This window comes from Gopherus evgoodei, unplaced genomic scaffold (assembly GCF_007399415.2).
Source record: "Gopherus evgoodei ecotype Sinaloan lineage unplaced genomic scaffold, rGopEvg1_v1.p scaffold_52_arrow_ctg1, whole genome shotgun sequence".
NCBI classification, from domain to species: domain Eukaryota; kingdom Metazoa; phylum Chordata; order Testudines; family Testudinidae; genus Gopherus; species Gopherus evgoodei.
The window spans coordinates 484849-512687 of NW_022060073.1; the positions used below are offsets into that span (position 1 = coordinate 484849).

A 27839-nucleotide genomic window follows, 5' to 3' on the forward strand; every position below is an offset into this window, starting at 1 on the left:
CCATCCACGGTATCAGGAAGGCGTCCGAGATCAAACCCGGGGAGAGACCTTGAAAGGGGCAGAACATCTGGCATTTCCTGTTCTCGAGGGAAGCGAAGAGGTCTATGCGGGAAAATCCCCACTTCCGAAAAACAGAATGGATAACTTCCAGATGAATTGACCACTCGTGAGACAGGAAGGATCTGCTGAGTTGATCTGCCAGAGTGTTCCGAACACCTGGGAGGAAGGACACTACCAGGTCTATCGAGTGGGATATACAAAAGTCCCAGAGTTGGATGGCTTCCTGACAAAGGGTGGAAGACCGTGTCCCTCCCTGCTTGTTTATGTAATACATGGCCATTGTGTTGTCTGTGAACACTGAGACACAATGGCCTTGCAAATGCAGAGACTTGATTTGAACCTACAGTTTACTCCATCACTGCTACAAGCCTGAACTAAGAACTTTGCCATTACTGGATGTAATTGATTCCATTTAACCAATTCTAGCTCTCATCTCTACCTTTTTCCCTTTATGAATAAACCTTTAGATTTTAGATTCTAAAGGATTGGCAACAGCGTGATTTGTGGGTAAGATCTGATGTGTATATTGACCTGGGTCTGGGGCTTGGTCCTTTGGGATCGAGAGAACCTTTTTCTTTTACTGGGGTGTTGGTTTTCATAACCATTCACCCCAGGACGAGTGGGACTGGTATTGATACTGGGAGACTGAAGTGTCTAAGGAAATTGCTTGTGTGACTTGTGGTTAGCCAGTGGGGTAAAACCAAAGTCATTTTTGTCTGGCTGGTTTGGTTTGCCTTAAAGGTGGAAAATCCCCAGCTTTGGGCTGTGACTGCCCTGTTTAAGCAATTGGTCCTGAATTGGCACTCTCAGTTGGGTCCCGCCAGAACCGCATTGTCACAGCCCCCCCTCTGGCCGTTGGCGGCTGAGGGGGTCAACGGGGGCAGGGATGTTAAAGCACTGCATGGTCCTTTGTCGCGGCAGCACTTTAATGTGGGCTGGGTATGGGCCAGTGTGGGTTCTTACCAGTACGCCATATCAGCCCATACCGGCTCACTTTCACCCGAGTCTGCTGTAGTGTCTTCTGTAGGACCTCCATTGGTCCCAACACGGCCAGTTTGTGGGGAAAGGCATGGGTGGTCCCATCCATGGATGCCCATACCATGGTGGTATTTCGTGGACCTTGATCGTAGTGGTCCAGCTGTCACAGGCGTTCTGTTCAGGGAGGAATGGTGAGACGAGAACATCCCTTTTTCCTCGTCATCCTCTTCAGTTGAGATTGGAGGGACTATCAGAGATAATGGTTGCTCCGGTACTGCGCGCACTGGGGAGCCCTCGGTGTCCAGAAGTGGGGACTCCAGTATCGAGGAGACAAATAGATCTTTCTGGTGCAGAAAATGGTGTGGTGTCAGGAGCTTTAGTGCCGATTGTGCTGATGGTGTAGCAGTCGGTGGCACTGTAATAGTAACAGTGGGAGGAGGCATAGTTAGCAGAGTGGCTGTTGGTGCTGTCTCCTTCAGCGTCATCGATGGTTCCTTGATGGAGGATGTAGGCTTAGCAGCCCTCGACTCCGCACTGGAGCACCGTGTTTCGGCAGAGGCCACTGCACAGCTGGTGCTGGAGGTTCCCAGAGAGTTTTAAGTGCTGAGCAGCTGTGAGGTCAGCACCGAGGAGAGCAGTCTAGTGGGAGACCATTTCCTCTTGGCCTGCTGTCTGTGAGGCGATGAGGACACGTGTTTTCTTGCCAGGTTTTTGAGGAATCGGTCTCAGGAGACCTTGCCGTTAAATTGTTTGATGATCTCTCCTGGGAGGGAGTTTCCTGCCCGAGATCAGAGGCGGGCCGTAGTGATTTCTCCATCAAGAGGAGTTTTAGCCTCAGGTGGCTATTTCTATGAGCTTGGGCTATGAGTTATTACAATGGGCACATTTCTGGGGTATGTGCATCTCCCCCAAGCAACGGGCACATTGAGTGTGTCCACTGGATGCCGGCATCACTTCTCTGCACGTCGTGCAGTGTTTGAATTCTGGTGAACCCGGCATTTTTGTCAGTTCACAATCTCTATCCTAACTATCCTAAGGGATAAATAAATTAAACTTTTTTTTATTATTATTTTATTTTTATTTTTTTTAGGAAGAAAAGGAGTAAGTAATTTACTAAAAAATGAAACTTATACTTCCTATCCTATTTGAAACTATTGACTAGCTAAGTTTAACAGGACTGCTAAGGGTTCCGTCCCTGGCCAGGGACGGTTGAGAAGGAAAGGAGGGGTCCAGGTCCAGGTTGTACATGCTAGATGAGGTGCCAACAGGGCCGGTGCAACCCCATTAGGCAACCTAGGTGGTTTCCTAGGGCGCTAACATTTGGGGGGCGGCATTTTGGGTCCTTCGGTGGTGACCGCGGCGGCTGGATCTTCAGCCGCCCCAGTCGTTGTCAGCATTTAGGCGGAGGGAGCTGGGGCAGGGGGGAGCGGGGAGTAAGGGGGGGCATGGCACGCAGGGGAACTCCCTGCCCCAGCTCACCTCTGCTCCACCTCCTCCCCTGAGTATGCTGCCCGGCTCTGCTTCTCTCCCTCCCAGGTGCCAAACAGCTGATGGGCACCGCAAGCCTTGGAGGCGGGAGAAGTGGAGCAGTGATGGCATGCTTGGAGAGGAGACGGAGCAGAGGTGAGCTGGGGCAGGGAGCTGCCACACGGCTCCCCGGGCCGGGGGGAGCTGCTGCGGGGAGGGACACGCCTCAGGGCAGAAGGGGGGAGCTGCCGTGGGGGGGCACCTCAGGGTGGAGGGGGTGTGGGGAGCTGCCAGGGGGGGCACCTCAGGGCGGGGGGGGGAGCGGGGAGCTGCCACAGGGCTCGGGGGGGCGCAAGGTGGAAGTTTTGCTAGGGCACGAAACATCCTTGCATCCGCCCTGGGTGCCAGCAGGGCCACTGTAGAACCAATGTGAATGAAATTGTTTTTAGTTAGTCACTGTACCATTGTAACTTCTGTTCACCATTTCATTACACTTGCCATTTTGCCTACATTGTAACATTGTAACTTCTGTGCAATATTGTAACTCAAAGCCCATTTTAAAATGCTGACTCCATGTTGTAGAAGGCTTGTGCTGCAGCCCCCATTTTTGCAAGCCATACTGGAACATTATTAGTCTAGTTTAGATGTGTGAATGAGGTATGCGTGGGTGATAGAATCAACCTCCAGCCCCAGCCCGTCCTGATGAGATAAAGTTCAAATACCAACGGCTGAAGAACTAGACAACAGCCCTAACTCAAGCAAGAAGCATCCACCCTAAAAAGAAACAACAGAAGGAAGATCAAAGCCAGGTCCCAGGCTGACAGTCACGCCTGCAATTGACGGGTGATCAAGCAAACCCAGAGGCGGCGTGACACAGTGAGACCTAGGAACTTTGAATCCAAACTAAACTCCTATAAAAAGGGAAGGGTGAGATGAGAGACTTTGGGTAACGTTCTGCTACCAACGTCAAGGAGCATCGGTGCGCGCCCGACAGAGACCCGGCTCCTCCTCGTGCTCAGCTTTCCTGGCCAGTTAGCTGCCACGAGCTCCGGTCCCAAGCTGCGAACTCAAACTGCAATCAGGACTGGTAACTATCCAGCAGCTGCAGAACATTTTGGTGTGTGTGTGTGTGTGAGTGTATGTGTATAAGCATTAGGATATTTGCTAATAGTTACGGGTTAATAATAAATGTGGCATCTTTGTCTTAACCCCTAAAACGATCCTGTGTAAATTTGTGGGACAACACCACGAGGCAAACACTGCGCTTGCGTGACCCGCACAAGCACTGCTACTAAACCTCTCCAAGCAAAGGCGCAGGGATGCACTATCACCTCAAGTGGGACACCCATGGGACATGGCTCAAAGCCGCAGCAGTGCCTGGGCCCTGTATAGCCCGAGAGCTAGACCTAGTCCATGAGCCTCGGGGAGCCTGCCTAGCACCATCCTCAGGGTGGGTATTAACTTCCACCCAGTGGCCCCTGTGCAAATCCACCCAGCAGCTGCTCAGGGGCCCCAAGGGCCCCTTTCTAGCTGTTGAACCTTTGTTGCAGGGCATGATGCACCCAGGGGGTTGCAAGGCAGCTACTAAGAAGAACCATCTTATTCTGCTTGTGAGCGACGCAGTGGAGTGGAGGCCACAGGATGCTGTGCTGGAGGTGGGATGGGCCCCGCCTGGGCATATAGGGATGGACCCCCGGGGGCACACGGCTCTCACGGACCCTCGGGCATGGCTCTCACAGACCCCCTGGGGGCACATGGCTCTCATGGACCCTCCCAGGGCACATGGCTCTCATGGACCCCCCCGGGGCACACGGCTCTGTGACGAAGTGGGACTGTTCTTAATGTTTCCTCTGAATACTGTGCTGGTGCCTCAGTGATGGCCGACCCTCTGTCCCCTGGCAACTAATGGCCCGGCCCTTCCCCCCTGCAAGGGGATGCTAAAGGTGTGGGGGAACAAACAGGTCAGGTGACCTCCTGGCCTGGGAAAGGGGCTGAGCAGAGAGGAGGGGCTGGGAGGGGTTGTTAGTCTGGAGCTGGCTGGGGTCAAGGGTGGAGGGCAGACCTGGGGGTCTGGCTCACTGCCCCCCAGAATGGACCCGGCCGAGGGGTCCGGTTCTCTGTACCTACAAACTCTGTTTTAGACCCTGTTCCTGTCATCGAAAAAAACCTCTGTTTTACTGGCTGGCTGAGAGTCACATCTGACTGCAAAGTGGGGGTGCAGGACCCTGTGGCCCCCCCAGGACCCCACTGAGGTGGGCTCGCTATGGGAAGCGCCCGGAGGGGCAGAGGATGCTGAATGCTCCAAGCAGAGACCCAGGAGGTGAAGCCGTGTGAGCTTCTTGCCCTGAACAAGTCTGCTCCAAGGGAGAGGAGGCTCCCCAAAGTCCTGACTGGCTTTGTGGGGAGCAGTTCCAGGGCATCGCCCGGGGACTCCGTGACAGGCTCTCACAGACCCCCGAGGGCACACGGCTCTCACACACCCCCGGGGCACACAGCTCTCATGTACCCTCAGGCGCACACGGCTCTCACACCCCCCCGAGGGCACACGGCTCTCACACACCCCCGGGGCACACAGCTCTCATGGACCCTCAGGCGCACACGGCTTCCACACACCCCCGGAGCACACGGCTCTCACGGACCCTCAGGTGCACATGGCTCTCACACACACCTGGGGCACTCGGCTCCCACGCACCCCTGGGGCACACGGCTCTCACACACCCCTGGGGCACACAGCTCTCACGGACCCTCAGGCGCACACGGCTCTCACACACCCCCGGGGCACACGGCTCTCACACACCCCCGGGGCACACGGCTCTCACAGACCCCCGACGGCACACGGCTCTCACGCACCCCCAGGGCACACGGCTCCCACACACCCCCGGGGCACACGGCTCCCACGCACCCCCGGGGCACACGGCTCTCACACCCCCGAGGGCACACGGCTCTCACACACCCCCGGGGCACACGGCTCCCACGCACCCCCGGGGCACACGGCTCCCACACACCCCCGGGGCACACGGCTCTCACACCCCCGAGGGCACACGGCTCTCACACACCCCCGGAGCACATGGCTCTCACACACCCCTGGGACACACGGCTCTCACACCCCCGAGGGCACACGGCTCTCACACACCCCCGGAGCACATGGCTCTCACACACCCCTGGGACACACGGCTCCCACACACCCCCGGGGCACACGGCTCTCACACCCCCGAGGGCACACGGCTCTCACACACCCCCGGAGCACATGGCTCTCACACACCCCTGGGACACACGGCTCTCACACACCCCCGGGGCACACGGCTCTCACTCACCCTCAGGCGCACACGGCTCCCACGCAGCCCCGGAGCACACGGCTCTCACACCCCCCCGGGGCACACAGCTCTCACACACCCCCGCGGCACACGGCTCTCACCTGATGTACATGGCCCGGCGGTCGATTTCCTTGTAGAAGTTCTGGGGAAGGAAGAGCAGACGGAGGAAGGTGACTGGTGGAGGAGGCACAAAAGAGCTGTGGGCTAGATCCACAGAGGGACATTGGTGCCTGTGTGTAGGCGCCTGCCACCCCATGGGATCCGCAGCCCAGAAGAGGGCGCCCAGCTCCCCACACAATGAATGGGCAGAGAGTGGGTCCCACAGATGCCAGCGATAGGTGGGGCCCTGCTGGAACTAGCCAATGGGAGATGCTGACCAGAGGGTGGGGTCTCTGTCCTGCCCTTCCAAGGGCTGTTGGCGCCTACCTCCCCAAACCTGGCACTCAGGGCACTGAACCCTGGTGCCTGGGCCAGGCCAGTTGGGTCCCCACTGCCCCGAAGGGGGTCGAGCCCCGGCTAACCCTTGTACACGCTCCCCCAGGCTTTGGGAGGCCCAGGTTCAGTTCCCTTCTGCCAAACATAGAGCAGGGATTTGACCAGGGGTCACCCCTACCCACGGGGCTGTGGGGTGCCTGGGCAGGGCTCCCAGCCTCTCCTGCACCATGTAAACGTCCCTGCTACCAGACGTGTCAGGGGCCAGTTCTCAAGGCTCGGTACAGCAGGGGCTGGGGGGCGGGAGCTGCCAGCAGGGGATGCCAGACTGGGGGGTGGGAGCTTCCCGGGGAGACGCTGGGCTGAGGGGCGGGAGCTCCCCGGGGAGACGCTCGGCTGCCCGAGGAGGCAAGCGGCCAGGGACCCACCAGCAGGTTGACAGTGCAGCTCATGCTGTACGTCTTGTTCTCGTCGTTCATGACAGCGCGATAGTCCAGCAGCCGCTCCAGCAGGCCCGTGACCAGGGCTACGAACTTCTCACTGGGCTTGGCCAGCTCGGGGTGATTCCTGCAGCAGCTGAGCAGGCTGGGGGAGAACAGAAGGATTCACATCCCTGTTCCCCTCAGCCATCCACCACCCCTCTGCCCTGGCCTGCAGGCTCATGCAGGCCAGGCCCATTCCACACAACCACAAAAAGGGGATATCTCACGTGCGGCAGCTCATCCAGCCCCGGCCTCGTCCAGCAGGGGGCGCTGTGGGGAGCGGGGCAGGAGCCCTGGCTGTGGAGGGAGCTCCTGGCTACTCCAGTCCCAGCCTCTCCCAGCAGGGGGCGCTGTGGGGAGCAGGGCAGGAGCCCTGGCTGTGGGGGGAGCTCTGGGCTAGTCCAGCCCCGGCCTCTCCCAGCAGGGGGCGCTGTGGGGAGCGGGGCAGGAGCCCTGGCTGTGTGGGGAGCTCTGGGCTAGTCCAGCCCCGGCCTCTCCCAGCAGGGGGCGCTGTGGGGAGCGGGGCAGGAGCCCTGGCTGTGTGGGGAGCTCTGGGCTAGTCCAGCCCCGGCCTCTCCCAGCAGGGGGCGCTGTGGGGAGCGGGGCAGGAGCCCTGGCTGTGGAGGGAGCTCCGGGCTAGTCCAGTCCCAGCCTCTCCCAGCAGGGGGCACTGTGGCGAACGGGGCAGGAGCCCTGGCTGTGTGGGGAGCTCCTGGCTACCCCAGTCCCAGCCTCCCCCATCAGGGGGCGCTGTGGCGAACGGGGCAGGAGCCCTGGCTCAGGGGGGAGCTCCTGGCTACCCCAGTCCCAGCCTCTCCCAGAAGGGGGCGCTGTGGGGAGCGGGGCAGGAGCCCTGGCTGTGGGGGGAGCTCCTGGCTACCCCAGTCCCAGCCTCTCCCAGAAGGGGGCGCTGTGGGGAGCGGGGCAGGAGCCCTGGCTGTGGAGGGAGCTCCTGGCTACTCCAGTCCCAGCCTCTCCCAGCAGGGGGCGCTGAGGGGAGCGGGGCAGGAGCCCTGGCTGTGTGGGGAGCTCCTGGCTACCCTAGTCCCAGCCTCTCCCAGCAGGGGGCGCTGTGGGGAGCGGGGCAGGAGCCCTGGCTGTGTGGGGAGCTCCGGGCTAGTCCAGCCCCAGCCTCTCCCAGCAGGGGGCGCTGTGGCAAACGGGGCAGGAGCCCTGGCTCGGGGGGAGCTCCGGGCTAGTCCAGCCCCGGCCTCTCCCAGCAGGGGGCACTGTGGGGAGCGGGGCAGGAGCCCTGGCTGTGTGGGGAGCTCTGGGCTAGTCCAGCCCCGGCCTCTCCCAGCAGGGGGCGCTGTGGGGAGCGGGGCAGGAGCCCTGGCTGTGGAGGGAGCTCCGGGCTAGTCCAGTCCCAGCCTCTCCCAGCAGGGGGCACTGTGGCGAACGGGGCAGGAGCCCTGGCTGTGTGGGGAGCTCCTGGCTACCCCAGTCCCAGCCTCCCCCATCAGGGGGCGCTGTGGCGAACGGGGCAGGAGCCCTGGCTCAGGGGGGAGCTCCTGGCTACCCCAGTCCCAGCCTCTCCCAGAAGGGGGCGCTGTGGGGAGCGGGGCAGGAGCCCTGGCTGTGGGGGGAGCTCCTGGCTACCCCAGTCCCAGCCTCTCCCAGAAGGGGGCGCTGTGGGGAGCGGGGCAGGAGCCCTGGCTGTGGAGGGAGCTCCTGGCTACTCCAGTCCCAGCCTCTCCCAGCAGGGGGCGCTGAGGGGAGCGGGGCAGGAGCCCTGGCTGTGTGGGGAGCTCCTGGCTACCCTAGTCCCAGCCTCTCCCAGCAGGGGGCGCTGTGGGGAGCGGGGCAGGAGCCCTGGCTGTGTGGGGAGCTCCGGGCTAGTCCAGCCCCAGCCTCTCCCAGCAGGGGGCGCTGTGGCAAACGGGGCAGGAGCCCTGGCTCGGGGGGAGCTCCGGGCTAGTCCAGCCCCGGCCTCTCCCAGCAGGGGGCACTGTGGGGAGCGGGGCAGGAGCCCTGGCTGTGTGGGGAGCTCTGGGCTAGTCCAGCCCCGGCCTCTCCCAGCAGGGGGCGCTGTGGGGAGCGGGGCAGGAGCCCTGGCTGTGGAGGGAGCTCCGGGCTAGTCCAGTCCCAGCCTCTCCCAGCAGGGGGCACTGTGGCGAACGGGGCAGGAGCCCTGGCTGTGGGGGGAGCTCCTGGCTACCCCAGTCCCACCTCTCCCAGCAGGGGGCGCTGTGGGGAGCAGGGCAGGAGCTGGCTATGAGGGGAGCTCCCTGGGTGCCTCTGGAGGGTGCTGTGGGGCAGGAGCGCTGACTGTGCGGGGCTCCAGTTTGTGAGCTAGGCAAGGGGAGAGGGTCGGAGCTCCTGGGGGTGCCTGCGGGGGCCAGGTTGGCAGTGAAGTATTAACAGACTGGTCCTTGGTCCCAGCGCTCCGGCTGGCAGCCGCTGAGGGCGATTCCAGAACAGAGCAGAGGGGGCACATGGGGAGGGGTGTGAACAGCTGTAGGAGGGGCCAGACCCCCCCATCCAGGGGCAGATGGGAGAAGAGGTGGGGCCAGACAGGGCAGAGACTCACATGCTCTGGAAGAGCTGCTTGTACTGTTCATCCCCACGGCCGCCCTCCACCTCGCTGTCCAGCTTGCGCAGGATCTCGTCCTCGAACTGCGGAGAGGGGCAGCGTGAGCCGGGCTGGGGCGCTGCCAGGCTCGAGGCGCCCTGGGGGCTGCAGCAGCAGCAGAAGCCCCTGCCCAGGGCCTGGGCCAGACTGGTGTCTAATCCTGATCTGGGCGGGGATTAGACTAGACCCTCGCGCTGCCTCCCAGCCTATGGGTCTAGAGCCCATTCCCAGGTCTCCTGACCATCTCCTTCCCAGCATCCCCAGCCACGCCCCACAACAGCCTTGGGGAGCGCAGGGCCCTGTCCCCGGCGGCTGGGCTAGGAGATCCCGACAGGGCCTGTGGAGATAACTGGGCTGACAGATTTCCCCCCTTCCCCCGTTGGGAGCGGCGCATGTCCTGCTCGGCGCAGGGCACGGACTAGCTGAGCTCTCGCGTCCCTCCTGGCCACGGTTCTCTGACAAGTGTGGCCACAAGTGAAACAAGCACTGCTGGGAACAGGGGTGCCCAGGCCAAATGAGTCTCAAGGAAAAGGCCTGATCTAACCCCAGGACCCCAGAGAACAAATGCAGAAATCAGTGACCCCAACCGGTGTGTCACCAGCTAGGACAAAACACGGAGAGGCTGGGCTGCTCCACCCCACCGCCCTCCGGGGTCCTGAAACAAAAGCCATGGGAGAGGGACAGGGGAGACGCCACCATGGGGATCCCCTCAGCCCAGCTACGGAGCAGTGTGCTAAGGGTGCAATGTAAGTCTCCATCCAGAGCCAGCACCAGTACCCCCGGATGGGCTGCTTATGAGAAGGCTGGAGCTGGACTCCCCAGGGGTGCTTGGGGGAGGGGCTCAGCCCTGTGGGGAAGGCAGGGTTAGGGTCACACTTGGGGGAGGGGCTCGGCCCAAGTCTCCGGGAAGGGAGGGAGAGGCTCATGCTCAGGGGAGGGGCTCAGCCCTGTGGGGAAGGAAGGGCGAGGGTCATGCTTAGGGGTGGGGCTCGGCCCTGTTGGGAAGGGAGGGTGAGGGTCACACTCGGGGGAGGGGCTCAGCCCAAGTCTCCAGGAAGGGAGGGTGAGGGTCACGCTCAGGGGAGGGGCTCAGCCCTGTGTCCCCAAGAAGGGAGGGCAAGGGTCACACTTGGGGGAGGGGCTCGTCCCCAGGGAGGGAGGGTGAGGGTCATGCCTGGGGGAGGGGCTCGGCCCCGCATCCCTGGGCAGGGAGGCTGAGGGTCACACTCGGGGGAGGAGCTCGGCCCCGCGTCCCTGGGCAGGGAGGGTGAGGGGTGTGCCAGGGCCGAGAGACTCAGTTTGAGGGCCTAGGACCCAGGACAGGGCTGAAGGGAGCAGTGTTCCTGTCGGGCCAGCTGGGTCATGGCTGAGGGGGAAGGTGACAGGCCCCATGCCTCCTCTCCAGTCGGTCTCTGGCCCTGGTGCTCTCTTTTCCCATGGCCTCCCCTGCCTCTCCGTCATACTGGTCAGGTGTCGGGAGCAGCACAGACCCCCATGGGAGGGGCTCACACTGCAGCATGCCTCCTAGCCCAGGGCCGCTGTCATCCTTTGCCTGGTGACTACGGCCAGCTGCACACTGCCAGTCCACCTGTACCTTGCACGCCCCCTCCTTGCACCCTGCTCCTTTGCCTGGTGACTACGGCCAGCTGCACACTGCCAGTCCACCTGTGCCTTGCACGCCCCCTCCTTGCACCCTGCTCCTTTGCCTGGTGACTACGGCCGGCTGCACACTGCCAGTCCACCCCTGCCTTGCATGCCCCCTCCTTGCACCCTGCTCGTTTGCCTGGTGACTATGGCCGGCTGCACACTGCCAGTCCACCTGTGCCTTGCATGCCCCCTCCTTGCACCCTGCTCCTTTGCCTGGTGACTACGGCCGGCTGCACACTGCCAGTCCACCCCTGCCTTGCATGCCCCCTCCTTGCACCCTGCTCCTTTGCCTGGTGACTATGGCCGGCTGCACACTGCCAGTCCACCTGTGCCTTGCACGCCCTCTCCTTGCACCCTGCTCCTTTGCCTGGTGACTATGGCCGGCTGCACACTGCCAGTCCACCTGTGCCTTGCACGCCCCCTCCTTGCACCCTGCTCGTTTGCCTGGTGACTACAGCTGGCTGCACACTGCCAGTCCACCTGTGCCTTGCACACCCCCTCCTTGCACCCTGCTCCTTTGCCTGGTGACTACAGCTGGCTGCACACTGCCAGTCCACCCGTGCCTCGCACACCTCCTCCTTGCACCCTGCTCCTTTGCCAGCTGACTTTGGGTGGCTGCACACTGCCAGTCCACTCTGCTCGTTTGTCTGGTGACTACGGCCGTGTCATAAACAGACAGTTAAGGGTTAATGTCTCTTTGACCTGTAAAGGGTTAAGAAGCTCAGTAAACCTGGCTGACACCTGACCAGAGGACCAATCGGGGGTCAAGATACTTTCAAATCTTGGCGGAGGGAAGTCTTTGTGCTGTTTGTGGTGTTGTTGTTCGCTGTTGGGACTAAGAGGGACCAGACATACATCCAGGCTCTCCAAATCTTTCTGAATCAGTCTCTCATGTTTCAAACTTGTAAGTAATTAGCCAGGCAAGGCGTGTTAGTCTTATGTTTGTTTTCTCAACTTGTGAATGTTCCTTTTTGCTGGAAGGATTTTACCTCTGTTTGCTGTAACTTTGAACCTAAGGCTAGAGGGGGTTCCTCTGGTCTATAGGAATCTGATTACCCTATAAAGCATTTTCCATCCTGATTTTACAGAGATAATTTTTACCTTTTCTTTCTTTAATTAAAAGCTTTCTTTTTAAGAACCCGATTGATTTTTTCCTTGTTTTAACATCCAAGGGGATTGGATCTGGACTCACCGGGAATTGGTGGCGGGAAAGGAGGGGGATGGTTAATTTCTCCTTGTTTTAAGATCCAAGTGGTTTGGATGTGAGTTCACCAGGGAATTGGTGAAGTCCCTCAAGACAAACCAGGGGGAAACAGAGAGTGCCCCAGACACTGAAATACTGGGTGGTGGCAGGGTTACCAGATCTAAGCTAGTAATTAAGCTTAGAAGTGTCCATGCAGGTCCCCCATATCTGTACCCTAACGTTCAGAGTGGGGAAAGAAACCTTGACAGGCCGGCTGCATGCTGCCAGTCCACCTGTGCCTTGCACACCACCTCACTGCACCCTGCTCCTTTGCCTGGTGACTACGGCTGGCTGCACACTGCCAGTCCAGCCGTGCCTCACACGCCCGCTCCTTGCACCTTGCTCATTTGCCTGGTGACTACGGCTGGCTGCACACTGCCAGTCCACCCGTGCCTCGCACACTCTCTCCTTGCACCTTGCTCGTTTGCCTGGTGACTACGGCCGGCTGCACATTGCCAGTCCACCTGTGCCTCACATGCCCCCTCCTTGCACCCTGCTCCTTTGCCCGGTGACTATGGCTGGCTGCACGCTGCCAGTCCCCCCGTGCCTCGCACGCCCTCTCCTTGCACCCTGCTGGCCTCTGACGCCCTGGGGCCCAGAACGCACCATGCCAAAGTTCTTGGTCCGCTGGAACTCGCACAGCATCATGTCGAAGAAGATAGGGATGGTGGATTTGCGCAGCTCCAGCTCGGGTACCAGCGTCATCTCCAGGATGGGGCCCACCATGCCAGGGATAAACCGAATCTTGTGATGGCCTGAGGCAGGGGCAGGAAGGGACTGGTTGGAAGGGAATTGCTCTCCCAGGACCCCTCCCCTCTCTCCATGGGGGGAGAGCCCGCTCCTTCCTGCTGTGGGCAGCAGCCCGGGGGCAAGATCTCCTTGGGGGAGTGGTGGTATCACCCTGCAGGACACTAGCAGATTCCACACTTCCTGAGGCACCCAGATCAGGCCTAGCAAGGAGCCAGGTCCTGCCCCGGAGAGAGCAGCACCCAGGAGAACGATGATTGACAAGAGGTGTAAGGGACAGACAGCTGGGGAGTGGGGTTGCCTCGCAAGGGCATTCTCAGCTGCACACCCGGTGGGGCCAGCTCAGGACATGAGATTGGATTCAGTCGCTCTCTCCAGCCATGCTCTCCACACCACACCGCTCTACTGGGGCCCCACAGCCCCTTGGCGAGTCCAGCCCCAGACTGTCTCCGGTTGGCTGCCTTACAGACCCAGGAGCCCCAGCTGTGCGCTTTGTCTCTGGGGAGGCTGTTAAGCATTGCTCTAGCTGCGAAACCGAAAGGTAGGGAATTATTCTCACAGGCCAGTATTGGAACATCCCGAAGTTCGACTCTTCTACCCTAGTGCAGACCTAGCAGGTCCCTGCACTGCATGTGCTCAGAGTAGGGACGGGGTGCGCCAGGGACCAGGATGCCAAGGCGGAAAGCTGATGGGCTACTCCTGGTATTGGCTGAGGTGGCTTTTACTTGTAAACAGGCAGGGCACAGAGATGGCTTTAGGGCAGGGGTGGGCAAACTTTTTGGCCTGAGGGCCACATTGGGTTTTGTAAATTGTATGGAGGGCCGGTTAGGGGAGGGGGTCATGGCCCTGCCCCCACCTCCTATCTGCCCCCCACCGGGACTCCTGCCCCATCTAACCCCCCTCCGTTCCCTGATGGCCCCCTGAAACCCCTGCCCCACCCACACACCTCTGCTCCCTCTCCCCTGACTGCCCCTGGACCCCGGCCGCCCCATTCAACCCCTCCTCTCATTCCTGACGGCCCCCCCAGGACCCCTGTCCCATCCAACCACCCCTTCTCCCTGACCACTCCCGGAACCCCTGCCGCCCCATCCAACCCCCCCCATTGACTGCCCCCCAGGACCCCTGCCCCCATTCAACCCCCTGTTCCCCCCACCCCCTAACCACCCCCCGAACTCCCCTGCCCTCTATCCAACTCCCACCCCCTGCTCCATGCCCCCTTCCCACACTGCCTGGAGCACTGGTGGCTGGTGGTGCTACAGACACACCGCTCGGCTGGAGCCGGGCCATGCTGCCGCCACCACCACGCAGCAGAGAGACCGGTCAGGCCGGCTCTGCAGCTGCGCTGCCCCAGGAGCTCACAGCCCCACACCCAGAGCCTTGCGCCGGCAGTGGGTGGAGCTGCGGGGGTGGGGGACAGCAGGGGAGGGGCAGGGGGCAGCCTTCTGGGCCAGGAGTTCAGGGGCCAGGCAGGACGGTCTCGTGGGCCGGATGTGGCCTGTGGGCCACAGCTTGTCCACCTCTGCTTTAGGGGTTAACGTCTGTGTAAGGTGAATGTCACATGACTGCGTGGGATGGCTTCCCGGAGTGCTGTGCTGTATCACTGGTCTATAGCCATAACCCAGATGTTCCTGGGTATATTTCATAACGAACCAAAGAGCCAACCTGCAAATAACGACGATCCCGCCCCCCATGCTCAGCCCTGCCTGGCCCCACCCCAGAGCTGCCCTGTCTATGGCACAAGCCCTTCCCACCCTGGCAAGACAGCGTCAGCCTCACCCAGGTTGTACCACATGTCCCGGATGGCGGCTCCAATTGTGGCTCTCATGTCTCCGTACCTGATGCGATAAGGAGAGGGAATTATTCCCTCCAGCCCCTGTGCCATCCGGACCATTCGAGGTGTCAGTAAGAGCAGAATGGGACCCAGGGCTGGGAAGCCAGCACCAAACCCACCCCCCGTCCCATCCTGATGGAAGCTCCAGACGCAGCCAGTCTAGAGCATCACCGGAGAGCAGGGAATCCCCCGCCTGGTTACATGGCAAAGTCAAGAGGCACCTCCAGCCACCAAGGTCAGCAGAGGAGCCCAGGCTGTGGCCGTGGAAGATGGGCTCCCCAGGGTCCCATAATCCCCAGGGCCCAGTGGAGACAGGCAGGTGACTCACTTGGCAAGGATGGTGGTGCGCTTAGCCTGGGAGAAGTTCTCCAGCTGCAGGGAATCCTGGGTGAGGAAGGCAACTGCCAGGTGGAAATAATTGTTCCAAAGCTGTAAAGAAAAGATGGGCTCAAAGGTGGCTACAGGGATGTCAGATGTGTGGGGGCCTGGGACCCGGAGGTGAGGGACTGGGGCAAGGCCAGGGAATGCGGGGGAGAAGGAGAGCGAGGTGGAAGGAGGCATAGATTCCGAGGCCAGAAGGGACCATTGTGATCACCTAGTCTGGCACCCTCCCACCCCCCGCCTCCCGCCCTGTACAGCACAGCCCAGAGACCTACCCCACAATAATTCCTAGAGCAGAGCTTTTAGGACATGGGTGGGCAAACTTTCTGGCCTGAGGGCCACATCGGGGAATAGAAATTGTATGGCGGGCCATGAATGCTCACAGAATTGGGGTTGGGGTGCAGGAGGGGGTGAGGGCTCTGGTTGGGGGTGTGGGCTCTGGGATGGGGCTGAGGATGAGTGGTTTGGGGTGCAGAAGGGTGCTCCATGCTGGGATCGAGGGGTTTGGAGAGTGGGAGGGTGATCAGGGCTGGGGCAGTGGGTTGGGGTGTGGGGAGAGGCTCAGGGGTGCAGGCTCAGAGGTGTATACCCCAAGCGGCTCCCAGAAGCAGTGGCATGTCCCTTTTCCGGTTCCTAGGCATGGCGCGGCCCACGACCCTCAAAAAGGGGCCATGCCGCGGCTTCAGGGAGCCGCACGGTGCAGCCCCTGACCCAGTTCCTCAGCAGGAGCTCGTGGCTGGCTTAAAACGGCTGATCCAGGCCGCGGCCGTAATTTGCCCACCCCTGTTTAGAAGAACATCCAATCTAGATTGAAAAATCACCAGGGATGGCGAATCCACAATGACCCTGGGTGAATTTGTTGAGAGATATATATTATGTGACAGACCCAGGCCAGTGAGGTACAGGGGTCTGGTAGAGGGCAAATATACTGGTCACTGGGTGAGTAGTTTTTCTGTTCCCTGAGTGACCAGAACAGGAGCTGCACTAGAGTAATCAGGGACCTGCTAGAACCAATTAAGGCAGCCAGGCTGATTAGAACACCTGCAGCCAATCAAGGCAGGCTAATCAGGGCACCTGGGTTTAAAAAGGAGCTCACTCCAGTCAGGGAGTGGGGAGCCAGAGGAAAGGAAGTGTGTGTGAGGAGCTGGAAGCAAGAGGCACAAGGAGCTGAAAGTGAGAGGCTGTGCTGCTGGAGGACTAAGGAGTACAAGTGTTATCAGACACCAGGAGGAAGGTCCTGTGGTGAGGATAAAGAAGGTGTTTGGAGGAGGCCATGGGGAAGAAGCCCAGGGAGGTGTAGCTGTCATGCAGCTGTTACAAGAGGCACTATAGACAGCTGCAATCCACATAGCCCTAGGTTGGAACCCAGAGTAGAGGGCGGGCCCTGGTTCCCCCCAAACCTCCCAACTCCTGATCAGACACAGGAAGAGTTGACCCAGGTTGTGGGGAAGATCACTGAGGTGAGCAAACTCTGCCAATAAGTGCAGGACCCACCAAGGTAGAGGAGGAACTTTGTCACAATATATATACACACACACATTGTGATTCATACAGCTGTGTAATATGTTATAGGTCATTGAGGCCTGGAAAAATGATGTGTGCTTGACATGAATGTGTGCATTGCAAGTTAGCAACCGAAGCAAGGACTTAAGGTCAAGGACTATTAGAACTATTTGAACAAAAACAATCTTATGTTCCAAGAAAAATACAGAAAATCATCAGAAAAGGAAACACCACCAGCTGGACTGATATAAAATTGTATGAGAATTGAAGGAAATGGGCACCTTGGATCATAGCGGCCCACCCAGCATCGTGTCTTTGGAATTGTGCGACGGCCTAGTAAAAAAAGGCAAAGAACCGATGAAGCGATGGAATGGACTATAAACGAATGCCCATGTTTTCTGCAAATCAGAGTTGTTTATTGATCCAGAGTCCCATGTGGCTCCCCGCATCTTATGATCTTATCCTGAGGGACTGGCCATCAGGACCATTCTGACCTTTGGACTCTGGTATAGTATGTTTGGGGTGTGAATGTGGAGTGAGGAAGGTTTGTTTTGTAATCAATAAAGAGCATGTAGAGTATCGTATATCAACACTGTGCCCAGTATCTGCCTGCTCCCCATCCCATAGGGAAACCTCTATTGTGCGTCTAGGAAATTGTTCCTATGGTTAATTACTCTCACTGTCAAAAACGTGCATCTTATTTCCACTCTGAATTTGTCTAGCTTCAACTGCCAGCCACTGGATTGCGTTAGACCTTTGCCAGCTGGATTGAAGAGCCTGTTATTAAATATTTGCTTCCATTTAGATACCTATAGACTGGGATCAAGTCACCCCTTAACCTGCTCTTTGTTCAGCTAAATAGATTGAGCTCCCTGAGTCTATCACTACAAAGCATGTTTTCTAATCTTTTCATTATTCCTGTGGCTCTTCTCTGAACCTTCTCTCATTTATCAACATCCTTCTTCAATTGTGGGCACCAGAACTGGGCACAGGATCCCAGCAGTGGTCGCACCAGAGCCAAATCCAGAGGGAAAATAACCTCTCTGTTCCTACTCAATATTCCCCTGTTTCTACATCCCAGGATCACATAAGCGCTTTTGACCACAATGTCAACCCTAGGAGCTCATAGACTCATAGACTCTAGGACTGGAAGGGACCTCGAGAGGTCATCGAGTCCAGTCCCCTGCCCTCATGGCAGGACCAAATACTGTCTAGACCATCCCTAACAGACATTTATCTAACCTACTCTTAAATATCTCCAGAGATGGAGATTCCACAACTTCCCTAGGCAATTTATTCCAGTGTTTAACTACCCTGACAGTTAGGAACTTTTTCCTAATGTCCAACCTAAATCTCCCTTGCTGCAGTTTAAGCCCATTGCTTCTTGTTCTATCATTGGAGACTAAGGTGAACAAGTTTTCTCCCTCCTCCTGATGACACCCTTTTAGATACCTGAAAACTGCTATCATGTCCCCTCTCAGTCTTCTCTTTTCCAAACTAAACAAACCCAATTCCTTCAGCCTTCCTTCATAGGTCATGTTCTCAAGACCTTCAATCATTCTTGTTGCTCAGGTTCAGTTAATTATCCACAGTGAACCCCAAAGCTTTTCAGAGTCTCCCACTCTGAACGTAGAGCCTCCATGCTTTGTTCCTAGATGTACATATTCAGGTTTAGTTGTATAAAAACGCATGTTTGCTTGTCTCTGGTTTACCAAGTGAGACAGATGGCCCTGAATCAATGATCTGTCCTCTTCATTATTTCTCACTTCCCCAATTTTTGTGTCATCTGCAAACTTTAGTGATGATTTTATGTTTTCTTCCACGTCATTGATAAAAACATTAAATAGCGTAGGGCCAAGAACCAATCTCTGTGGAACCCCACTGGAAACAGACCTCCTTGATTATGATTCTCCATTTACTATTACATTTTGAGATAAGACGGTTACTCACCTTTGTAACTGTTGTTCTTCGAGATGTGTTGCTCACATCCATTCCAGTTAGGTGTGCGCGCCGCGCGTGCACGTTCGTCGGAAACTTTTTACCCTAGCAACTCAGTGGGCCGGCAGGTCGCCCCCTGGAGTGGCGCCGCCATGGCGCCCAATATATATCCCTGCCGGCCCGCCCGCTCCTCAGTTCCTTCTTGCCGGCTACTCCGACAGTGGGGAAGGAGGGCGGGTGTGGAATGGATGTGAGCAACACATCTCGAAGAACAACAGTTACAAAGGTGAGTAACCGTCTTTTCTTCTTCGAGTGATTGCTCACATCCATTCCAGTTAGGTGACTCCCAAGCCATACCTAGGCGGTGGGGTCGGAGTGAGAAGTCGCGGCACGGAGCACTGCCGTTCCGAAGGCCGCATCCTCTCTCGACTGCTGTACCAGGGCGTAGTGGGAAGCAAAGGTGTGGACCGATGACCAGGTCGCTGCCCGACAGATTTCCTGGATGGGCACACGGGCAAGGAAAGCCAGCGACGACGCCTGCGCCCTGGTAGAATGCGCAGTCACACGGCCCGTAGGGACACGGGCCAAGTCATAACAGGTCCTGATACAGGACGTAACCCAAGAGGATACCCTCTGGGAGGAGATAGGAAGCCCTTTCATACGGTCCGCTACCGCCACGAAAAGCTGGGGGGATTTGCGGAAGGGTTTGGTCCTCTCTATGTAGAACGCGAGAGCTCTACGGACATCCAGCGAGTGGAGCTGCTGCTCCCTGCCTGAGGAGTGAGGTTTTGGGAAAAAAACCGGGAGGAAAATCTCTTGGTTGACGTGGAAGGCTGAGACCACCTTGGGTAGAAAGGCAGGGTGTGGTCTAAGCTGTACCTTGTCTTTGTGGAAGACCGTATATGGGGGGTCTACCACAAGGGCTCGGAGTTCCGACACCCGTCTAGCTGAGGTGATGGCTACTAGAAAGGCAGCCTTCCAAGAGAGGTAAAGCAGGGAGCAAGTAGCTAACGGCTCAAAGGGGGGCCCCATGAGTCGGGACAACACCAGGTTAAGATCCCAGGTTGGAGCAGGGGGACGGACGTTAGGGAATAACCGTTCCAGCCCTTTAAGAAATCTCGACACCGTCGGGTGAGAAAAAACGGAGCGACCGTCCGCACCCGGGTGAAAGGTGGAGATAGCTGCCAGATGTACTCGCAACGACGATAAGGCCAGACCTTGCCCTTTGAGGGACCAAACATAGTCTAAGATTTCGGATACCGAAACTTCCATAGGGCGGAGATTTCTCTCTACGCACCAACAGGAGAAGCGTTTCCATTTTGCCGAATATGTGGCTCTTGTGGACGGCTTCCTGCTGCCCAAGAGCACCTCTCTCACAGGCGTGGAGCAGCGCAGCTCGGAACCAGTTAGCCACACAGGAGCCAAGCCGCTAGGTGCAGCGACTGCAGGTCTGGGTGACAGAGAGACCCGTGGTCCTGGGTAATCAGGTCCGGATGAAGGGGCAGGGGAACTGGGTCGGCTACGGCCAAGTCTAGCAGCATGGTGTACCAGTGCTGTCTGGGCCATGCCGGGGCCACCATGATTACACGAGCCCTGTCTCTGCGCACCTTCAGGAGGACCTTGTGAACCAGAGGGAACGGAGGAAACGCATAGTACAGGTGGGTCGACCACTGGATGAGGAAGGCATCCGCTATCGACCCCGGCTCCCTGCCCTGAAAGGAGCAGAACGCTTGGCACTTCCTGTTCCCCTTGGACGCAAAGAGGTCCACCCGGGGATAACCCCACCTCCGGAAAATGGAGAGAGCGACGTCCGGGCGAAGGGACCACTCGTGTGACAGGAAGGATCTGCTCAATCGATCCGCCAGCGTGTTCCGTACTCCGGGAAGGAAGGAAGCCCTGAGGTGAATGGAGTGGGCTACGCAAAAGTCCCAGAGTCGTATCGCCTCGAGGCACAGGGAGGAGGACCTGGTGCCGCCCTGCTTGTTGATATAATACATGGTCGTCGTGTTGTCCGTGAACACGGCTACACAACGACCCTGAAGCTGATGACAAAACGTTTGGCAAGCAAGGCGGACCGCTCTCAACTCCCTCATGTTGATGTGTAGCCCCACCTCCTCCTGGGACCATAGGCCCTGCGTCCGCAGGGTCCCTAGGTGGGCCCCCCAGCCTAGATCTGAGGCATCCGTTGTCAGGGATACCGAGGGCTGAGACGGGTGAAAGGGAAGACCCGCACACAATACGGACTGGTCCAACCACCAGCCGAGGGAATCTAAGACCTTCTGGGGGACTGTGATTAACATGTCTAGCGGTTGCCTTGGCCTGTAATGACTGATAAGCCACAGCTGGAGAGGCCTCATGCGGAGCCGAGCGTAGTCGGTCACAAAAGTGCACGCCGCCATGTGGCCTAACAGGGTTAGACATGTCCTCACTGACGTTAACGGGGCTGACCGCAAGCGTTGAACGATCGCCGCCATGGTCTGGAACCGCTGCCGAGGCAGCGAGGCCCTGCCCACAGTGGCGTCCAGGACGGCCCCGATAAATTCCACCTTCTGAGTGGGCCTCAGGGTGGACTTGTCTGTGTTTATCAAGAGGCCCAGACTCGCAAACATGCCGGTGATCACGCGGACATGGCTGTACACCTGCTGTTCCGACGTGCCCCGAATCAACCAATCGTCCAGATAAGGGAACACGTGGACACGGTTGCACCGAAGATGCGCCACGACAACTGCCATGCATTTTGTAAACACCCTCGGGGCCGTGGACAGGCCAAACGGGAGGACCGCAAATTGATAATGACGAGCCCCCACAACGAAGCGGAGGAAGCGTCTGTGGCGTGGCCAAATGGCAACGTGGAAATACGCGTCCTGCATGTCGAGGGCGGCGTACCAGTCTCCCGGATCCAGGGATGGAATAATGGTCCCCAGGGATACCATGCGGAACTTCAACTTCACGAGGTATTTGTTGAGCTCTCGCAGGTCGAGGATAGGCCTGAGGCCCCCCTTGGCCTTGGGGATCAGAAAATAGCGGGAATAAAACCCCTTGCCTTTCTCGTTTTCGGGAACCGCCTCTATAGCTCCTTTGCTGAGGAGCGTCTGCACCTCCTGCCGAAGGAATTGCTCGTGAGAGGGGTCCCTGAAGAGGGACGAGGAAGGAGGGCGGGAAGGAGGAAACGAAACAAACTGCAGGCGGTACCCCGTCTGCACCACGCTTAAGACCCAGCGGTCCGATGTTATTTGGGACCACGCCGGGAGGAAAAACGAAAGGCGGTTGGAAAACGGGGGGGAAGGATCCATAGGGGAAACTGTTACTGCGCCCTCGAGCGCACCTTCAAAATGAAGGCTTAGGACCAGGCGGGGGTTTTGAGGAGCCTTGGTTCTGCCCCCCTTGGTTCCCCGACTGCCTGCGCCTCCCGTTCCTGCCGCGGCGCCTGTAAGGGTCCTGCCGCTGGCGGAACTGGGAAAACGGCCGACGGTGCTGCTGTTGTTGCGGCCTAAAGGGTCTACGCTGTGTCACGGGGGTGTGCATCCCGAGGGACCGCGCAATGACCCGGTTGTCCTTTAAACTCTTAAGTCTGGGGTCTGTCTTATCGGAAAACAGGCCCTGGCCTTCGAAAGGAAGGTCCTGTATCGTGTGCTGGAGCTCTGGCGGAAGGCCGGAAACCTGCAGCCAGGAGATGCGACGCATCGTAACTCCTGACACGAGGGTACGGGCAGCCGAGTCCGCAGCGTCCAAGGAGGCTTGTAAGGCCGTGCGCGCGACCTTCTTGCCTTCGTCCAGGATGGCCGTAAACTCTTGGCGAGCATCCTGTGGCAGCAGCTCCTTAAATTTGTCCACTGCCACCCAGGAGTTAAAGGCGTATCTGCTGAGCAGGGCCTGCTGGTTAGAGACCCTGAGCTGCAGCGCCCCAGCCGAATACACCTTACGGCCAAGGAGGTCCATCCGCCTGGCTTCTCTGGATTTGGGGGCCGGAGCCTCCTGGCCGTGACGCTCCCTATCGTTCACCGATTGCACTACCAGTGAACCGGGAGTCGGGTGAACATGTAAATATTCGTACCCCTTAGAAGGGGCCATGTACTTCCTCTCGACTCCTTTCGCTGTCGGAGGGATGGAGGCCGGGGACTGCCAGATAGTATTGGCATTGGCCTGAATGGTCCGTATGAACGGCAGGGCGACCCTGGTGGGAGCATCGGAAGAGAGGATGGTGACAATTGGGTCCTCTATCTCCGAGACCTCCTCTGCCTGCAGACTCAGGTTTTGAGCCAATCGCCTGAGGAGGTCCTGGTGCGCCCTGAGATCCAGCGGGGGGGGGACTGTTGGAGGAGGTACCCGCCACCGCCTCATCCGGGGAGGAGGATGATGAGACCCCAGGCACAATAGTGTCCAACTGAGGGTCTTCCTCAGCCCTCGCCTCTGTCTCCGGAGCCGCAGCGGAGTCCTGCTGTTTGGACCCTTCGTCCCCTTCCGGGGAGGGAGGGGGGCGAGACAAAGAGGCTTCAGGGGCCCTACGCTCCGCAGTCGCCGGCCTAGCAGGGAGCTGCTGGGGGCCCTGGGCCTGATGGTACGCCCAGGGTGTCCAGAATCCCCACTGTTGTGGGCCTTGGTCCTGCAGCGGTGGATCAGCAAACAGCGCCGCCTGCCGGTCGGTGCCCAGCGCATAGCCGCTGTCCGTCTGGGAGGATACGGACGGCTGCCTCGAGGGCCACGGCGGGGCCGACCCTGGATGGTACGGGTCTGCGCGGGCCGGCACGGAGGATCGTCTCGGTGCCGGGGACCGGTGCCGGGAGTCATATCGGTGCCGGGATCGGGACCGGGACCGGGATCTGTCACGGTGCCGGGCGCCGCTTCGGGACCGGGATCTGTCACGGTGCCGGGCGCCGCTTCGGTACCGGGCGCCGCTTCGGTGCCGGGACCTACTACCAGCTCGGTGCCGGGAGATCGACCGGGACCGGGACCTGCCACCAGCTCGGTGCCGGGAGGTCGACCGGGACCTGCCACCAGCTCGGTGCCGGGAGGTCGAGCGAGACCGGGACCGGGACCGGGACCTGCCACCAGCTCGGTGCCGGGAGGTCGACCGGTGCGGCGAGTAGCGTCGGGACCTGCTCCTGGAGTCGCGGTGCCGGTGTCGACTGGAGCCTGACCGCGACCGTCTCGATGCCGACCGGTGCCGCGAGTGCGACCGGTACCGCTGAGGGGAGCGGTGCCGGGACTGCGAGCGGCGTCGGGATCTGGAGCGCCCAAGACGTCGGGGCCTGGATGGCGAACGACTGTCTGTGGGCGGTGCCGACATCATGGGCTTGCCTCTGGACGCGACCCGCACCGGAGGTACCGGGGGTGGCAGCCGAGTAGGCTCCGTCAGGGCAATAAGGTCCCGAGCCGAGGCGAAGGTCTCCGGTGTGGATGGGACCACTATCTCAACCCCAGATCTCATGGGGGAGCTCGGCGGCACCGGACTCAACGGACCCGCCGGGCCCGGAGTCAACGGTGCTGACGGTGCCGGCGGTGCCGCGGCCGATGTCGAGGCCGGGCGCTCAAGCCGGGTCTGCCTGGCCGGAGTATTAGACTTCGACGGCCTAGGCTCTGATTCCGGTGCCGGAGAAGGTCGGTGCCGGGGAGTCTTCTCGGTGCCGGAGCGATCCGGTGCCGGTGCCGAAACCACGGTCTGCGAAGTCGACGGGTCAAGTGCCGCCTCCATTAGGAGAGTTCGGAGCCTCTGATCCCTCTCCTTTTTTGTCCTCGGCTTAAAAGCCTTACAGATGCGGCACTTGTCAGATCTGTGCGATTCCCCGAGGCACTTCAGGCACGCTTCGTGGGGATCGCTGGTAGGCATGGGCTTCTTGCAGGCCGCACACTGCTTGAAGCCTGGCGAAACAGGCATGAGCCTGGCGCCCGGTGCCGGGAAGGGCTAAGCCCCCGGCAAGGAACTACTTAACAGCTATTTACTAAACTATCTACTTAACAATACTAATTAACAACTATATAGAACTAGAGATAAGCGATAAACAAGCGATAGAAACTAGGAGAGCTAGGGACGTGGAGGACAGCTATGCCGCGCTCCACAGTTCCAACGACCGACACGGCGGTAAGAAGGAACTGAGGAGCGGGCGGGCCGGCAGGGATATATATTGGGCGCCATGGCGGCGCCACTCCAGGGGGCGACCTGCCGGCCCACTGGAGTTGCTAGGGTAAAAAGTTTCCGACGAACGTGCACGCACGGCGCGCACACCTAACTGGAATGGATGTGAGCAATCACTCGAAGAAGAACTACCAGTTAGCCAACTTGTAACCCATTTAATGTGTGCCATGTGCATTTCATATCAGTCTAGTTTTTTGACCAAATGTGGAAGGGTGCCAAGCAAGCACCTCACAGATGTCTACATGTAGTACAGCACTTGTTATCTCCTCAAAAAAATACCAACTTTGACGGGATCTATTTTCCATAAATCCAGGTTGATTGGCATTAATTACATCACCGTCCTTTAGCTTGTTATTAATTGAGTCCTAGACGCTCCATTGTCTTAGCCAGGACTGATGTCAGGCTGGAAGGCCAGTAATTAACCAGGTCATCCTACTTTCCCTTTTTAAACACTGGCACAACGTTAGCTCTCTTCCATCCCCTGGAACTTTCCCAGTGCTCCAAGACTCACTGAAAAGCAACCGCCCAACAAGCCCCTCAGACAGCGCTTTTAAAACTCTGGATGCAAGTCAATTGGACCTGCTGATTTGAAAATCTCTCACTGTAGTAGCTTCTGTTTAACATCCTCCAGAGAGACGAGCAGGATGGAAGAGCAGCACCATATGAGGAGGCCGCATCAACTGGTTTTTCCCCCGAATACAGAACAGAAATATTTACTGAACACTCCTGCCTTTTCTGCACGATCACTGAGAATTCGGAGTCACAGTCGGCACATTGGTGCTGACAGTGGTGGCTTGCGGGTCTCTGGACGAGTGCATGAAGTGCACTGCCGGTTGGCCATTGACTCCCTTGGGGAGCGAATCAAGCCTGTGGGCAATGTGAGACCATGGCAAACCCTTCTCCCAACCGGCTTGGCTCGGCCTGCAGCCTGGCTCCACACCCTCAGCCGGCTGGTTTCACTCAGGCTGGTGATGTCTATTATGCCTCTCAGAGGTAGAAGCTTGGACAGATGACTAGGAAGGAGTATAAAAATATTGCTCGGGCATGCAGGGGTGTAATCAGGAAGACCAAGGCACAATTGGAGTTGCAAGTGATGTGAAGGGTAACAAGAAGGGTTTCTACAGGTATGTTAGCAACAAGAAGGTGGTCAGGGAAAGTGTGGGCCCCTTACTGAATGGGGGAGGCAACCTAGTGACAGAGGATGTGGAAAAAGTTGAAGTACTCAATGCTTTTTTGCCCTAGTCTGCACAGACAAGGTCAGCCCCCAGACTGCTGCACTGGGCAGCACAGTATGGGGAGGAGGTGAGCAGCCCTCAGTGGTGAAAGAACAGGTTAAGGACTGTTTAGAAAAGCTGGATGAGCACAAGTCCATGGGGCTGGATCTAATGCATCCAAGAGTGGCGAGGGAGTTGGCAGACGTGAGTGCAGAGCCATTGGCCACAAAGAATCCTGTGGCACCTTATAGACTAACAGACGTTTTGAAGCATGAGCTTTCGTGGGTGAATACCCACTTCGTCAGATGCATGTGGGTTACAATGGATGAGAAGCTGGATATGAGTCAGCAGTGTGCTCTCATTGCCAAGAAGGCCAAAGGCATATTGGGCTGCATCAGTAGGAGCATGGCCAGCAGATTGAGGGAAGTGATTATTCCCCTCTATTTGGCACTGGTGAGGCCACATCTGGAGTATTGTGTCCAGTTTTGGTCCCAGAAGGGATGTGGACAAATTGGAGAGAGTCCAGCAGACGGCAAGGAAAATGATTAGGGGGCTGGGGCACATGATTTACGAGCAGAGGCTGAGGGAACTGGGATTGTTTAGTCTGTAGAGGAGAAGCATGATTCTATGATCACTCAGCACCTGCGAAGGCCACGCTGGCATCTGACAGTCTTGCCCACAGGCTCTGGAGGGAGCATGGAGTCTGTCTCAGAACCCAGATACAAAACTACCGCACTCTTGGACTCACACCTCTTCGGCTGCAAGACATGGACGCTGTACCAACACCACATCGACTAGCTGGAGAGCTTCCACCTTCGCTGCCCAAGATCCTTCGGCATCCTCAAGTGGTAGGACAAAATCCCAATACTGAAGTCCTGGCAAGGAGCCATATCCCTGGCCTTGAGCATAAGCTCATCAGGGCTCAGCTTTGCTGGGTCAGACTCATGGTCTGCATGGAGGCTTCCCAACAGCAGTGCTCTGCAGCCAGCTGAGCATGGGAACCTGTTCTAAGGGTCGACCCATCCTCAGATATAAAGACACCTTCAAGGCCAACCTCAAAGCATGCAGGATAGATCTTAAAACCTGGCAATTTATGGCACTTGACAGACCTGGAGGGAGAGGTCTATGCCATGAGGCCATGTCCACTTTGGAGAAGTGGTGTGTGAGCTCCTTGCAGAAGAGAGCACATCAAAAGGCCAAAACCTCAAACCCTCCCCATAACCATTACGCTTGCAAGAGATGCGACCGCATTCACAAATCCAGGATTGGACTCACTTTCCACGTGAGAAGCCACAAAATCAAATCAATCTAGAACAAAAGTCAACACTAGCTGAACACTCATTCATGAGCGACGGGAGAATCCGTCCATCCAGATAATTCTACCATTTCCATCTAGTAATAGATTAATACTTTATTGGGATTTTTTCTGTTCCTAATATACGTTAAAAACTCCTCATTGTTTTTAACTCTGCTGGCCACAGATTTCTTCTTGTGTCCCTTGGCTTCCCTTATCAATTGTCTACAATTTCTAACTTCCCCATTTTTTCATTTATTATTATATTTTTATAGCTGTCTTCACTTCCCCTCTAAATCAGGTTGTCTTTCAATCAGCACAGTCTTCTTCCTCAGTTGTGGAATTGTGGCTGTTTGGGCATCAAGTAAGTTCTTAGATAATTCCCAATTATCATTCACATTTTTATGATTAAACACTTCCTGCCAGCTGATCTGGCTCATAATCACATTCAGTTTTGTGAAACTGGCCCTATTAAAGCACCAAGTATATCTATTACTGGTCTGGATTTTATTCTGCTTGCACATTATAAATGTAATCACATCATGATTGATCACTTGTTCCAAAGCTACCATTAATTTTTGGTGCTGTGATCTTTTCCTTTTT

General features: G+C 57.9%; 1 protein-coding gene across 2 annotated transcripts in view; it reads right to left on the bottom strand.

Moving 5' to 3' along the window:
• LOC115643196 (dedicator of cytokinesis protein 2-like) overlaps positions 1–27839 on the bottom strand; it is a 243020-nt gene that overhangs the window by 40536 nt on the left and 174645 nt on the right. For both annotated transcript variants that reach the window (XM_030547063.1, XM_030547062.1), the window contains exons 10-15: positions 15102–15202; positions 14719–14777; positions 12802–12950; positions 9264–9349; positions 6680–6836; positions 5921–5961 (exon numbers count right to left, since the gene is read on the bottom strand). In XM_030547063.1, coding sequence (XP_030402923.1) covers positions 5921–5961; positions 6680–6836; positions 9264–9349; positions 12802–12950; positions 14719–14777; positions 15102–15202 — 593 coding nt within the window. The remainder of the gene's footprint in view (positions 1–5920; positions 5962–6679; positions 6837–9263; positions 9350–12801; positions 12951–14718; positions 14778–15101; positions 15203–27839) is intronic.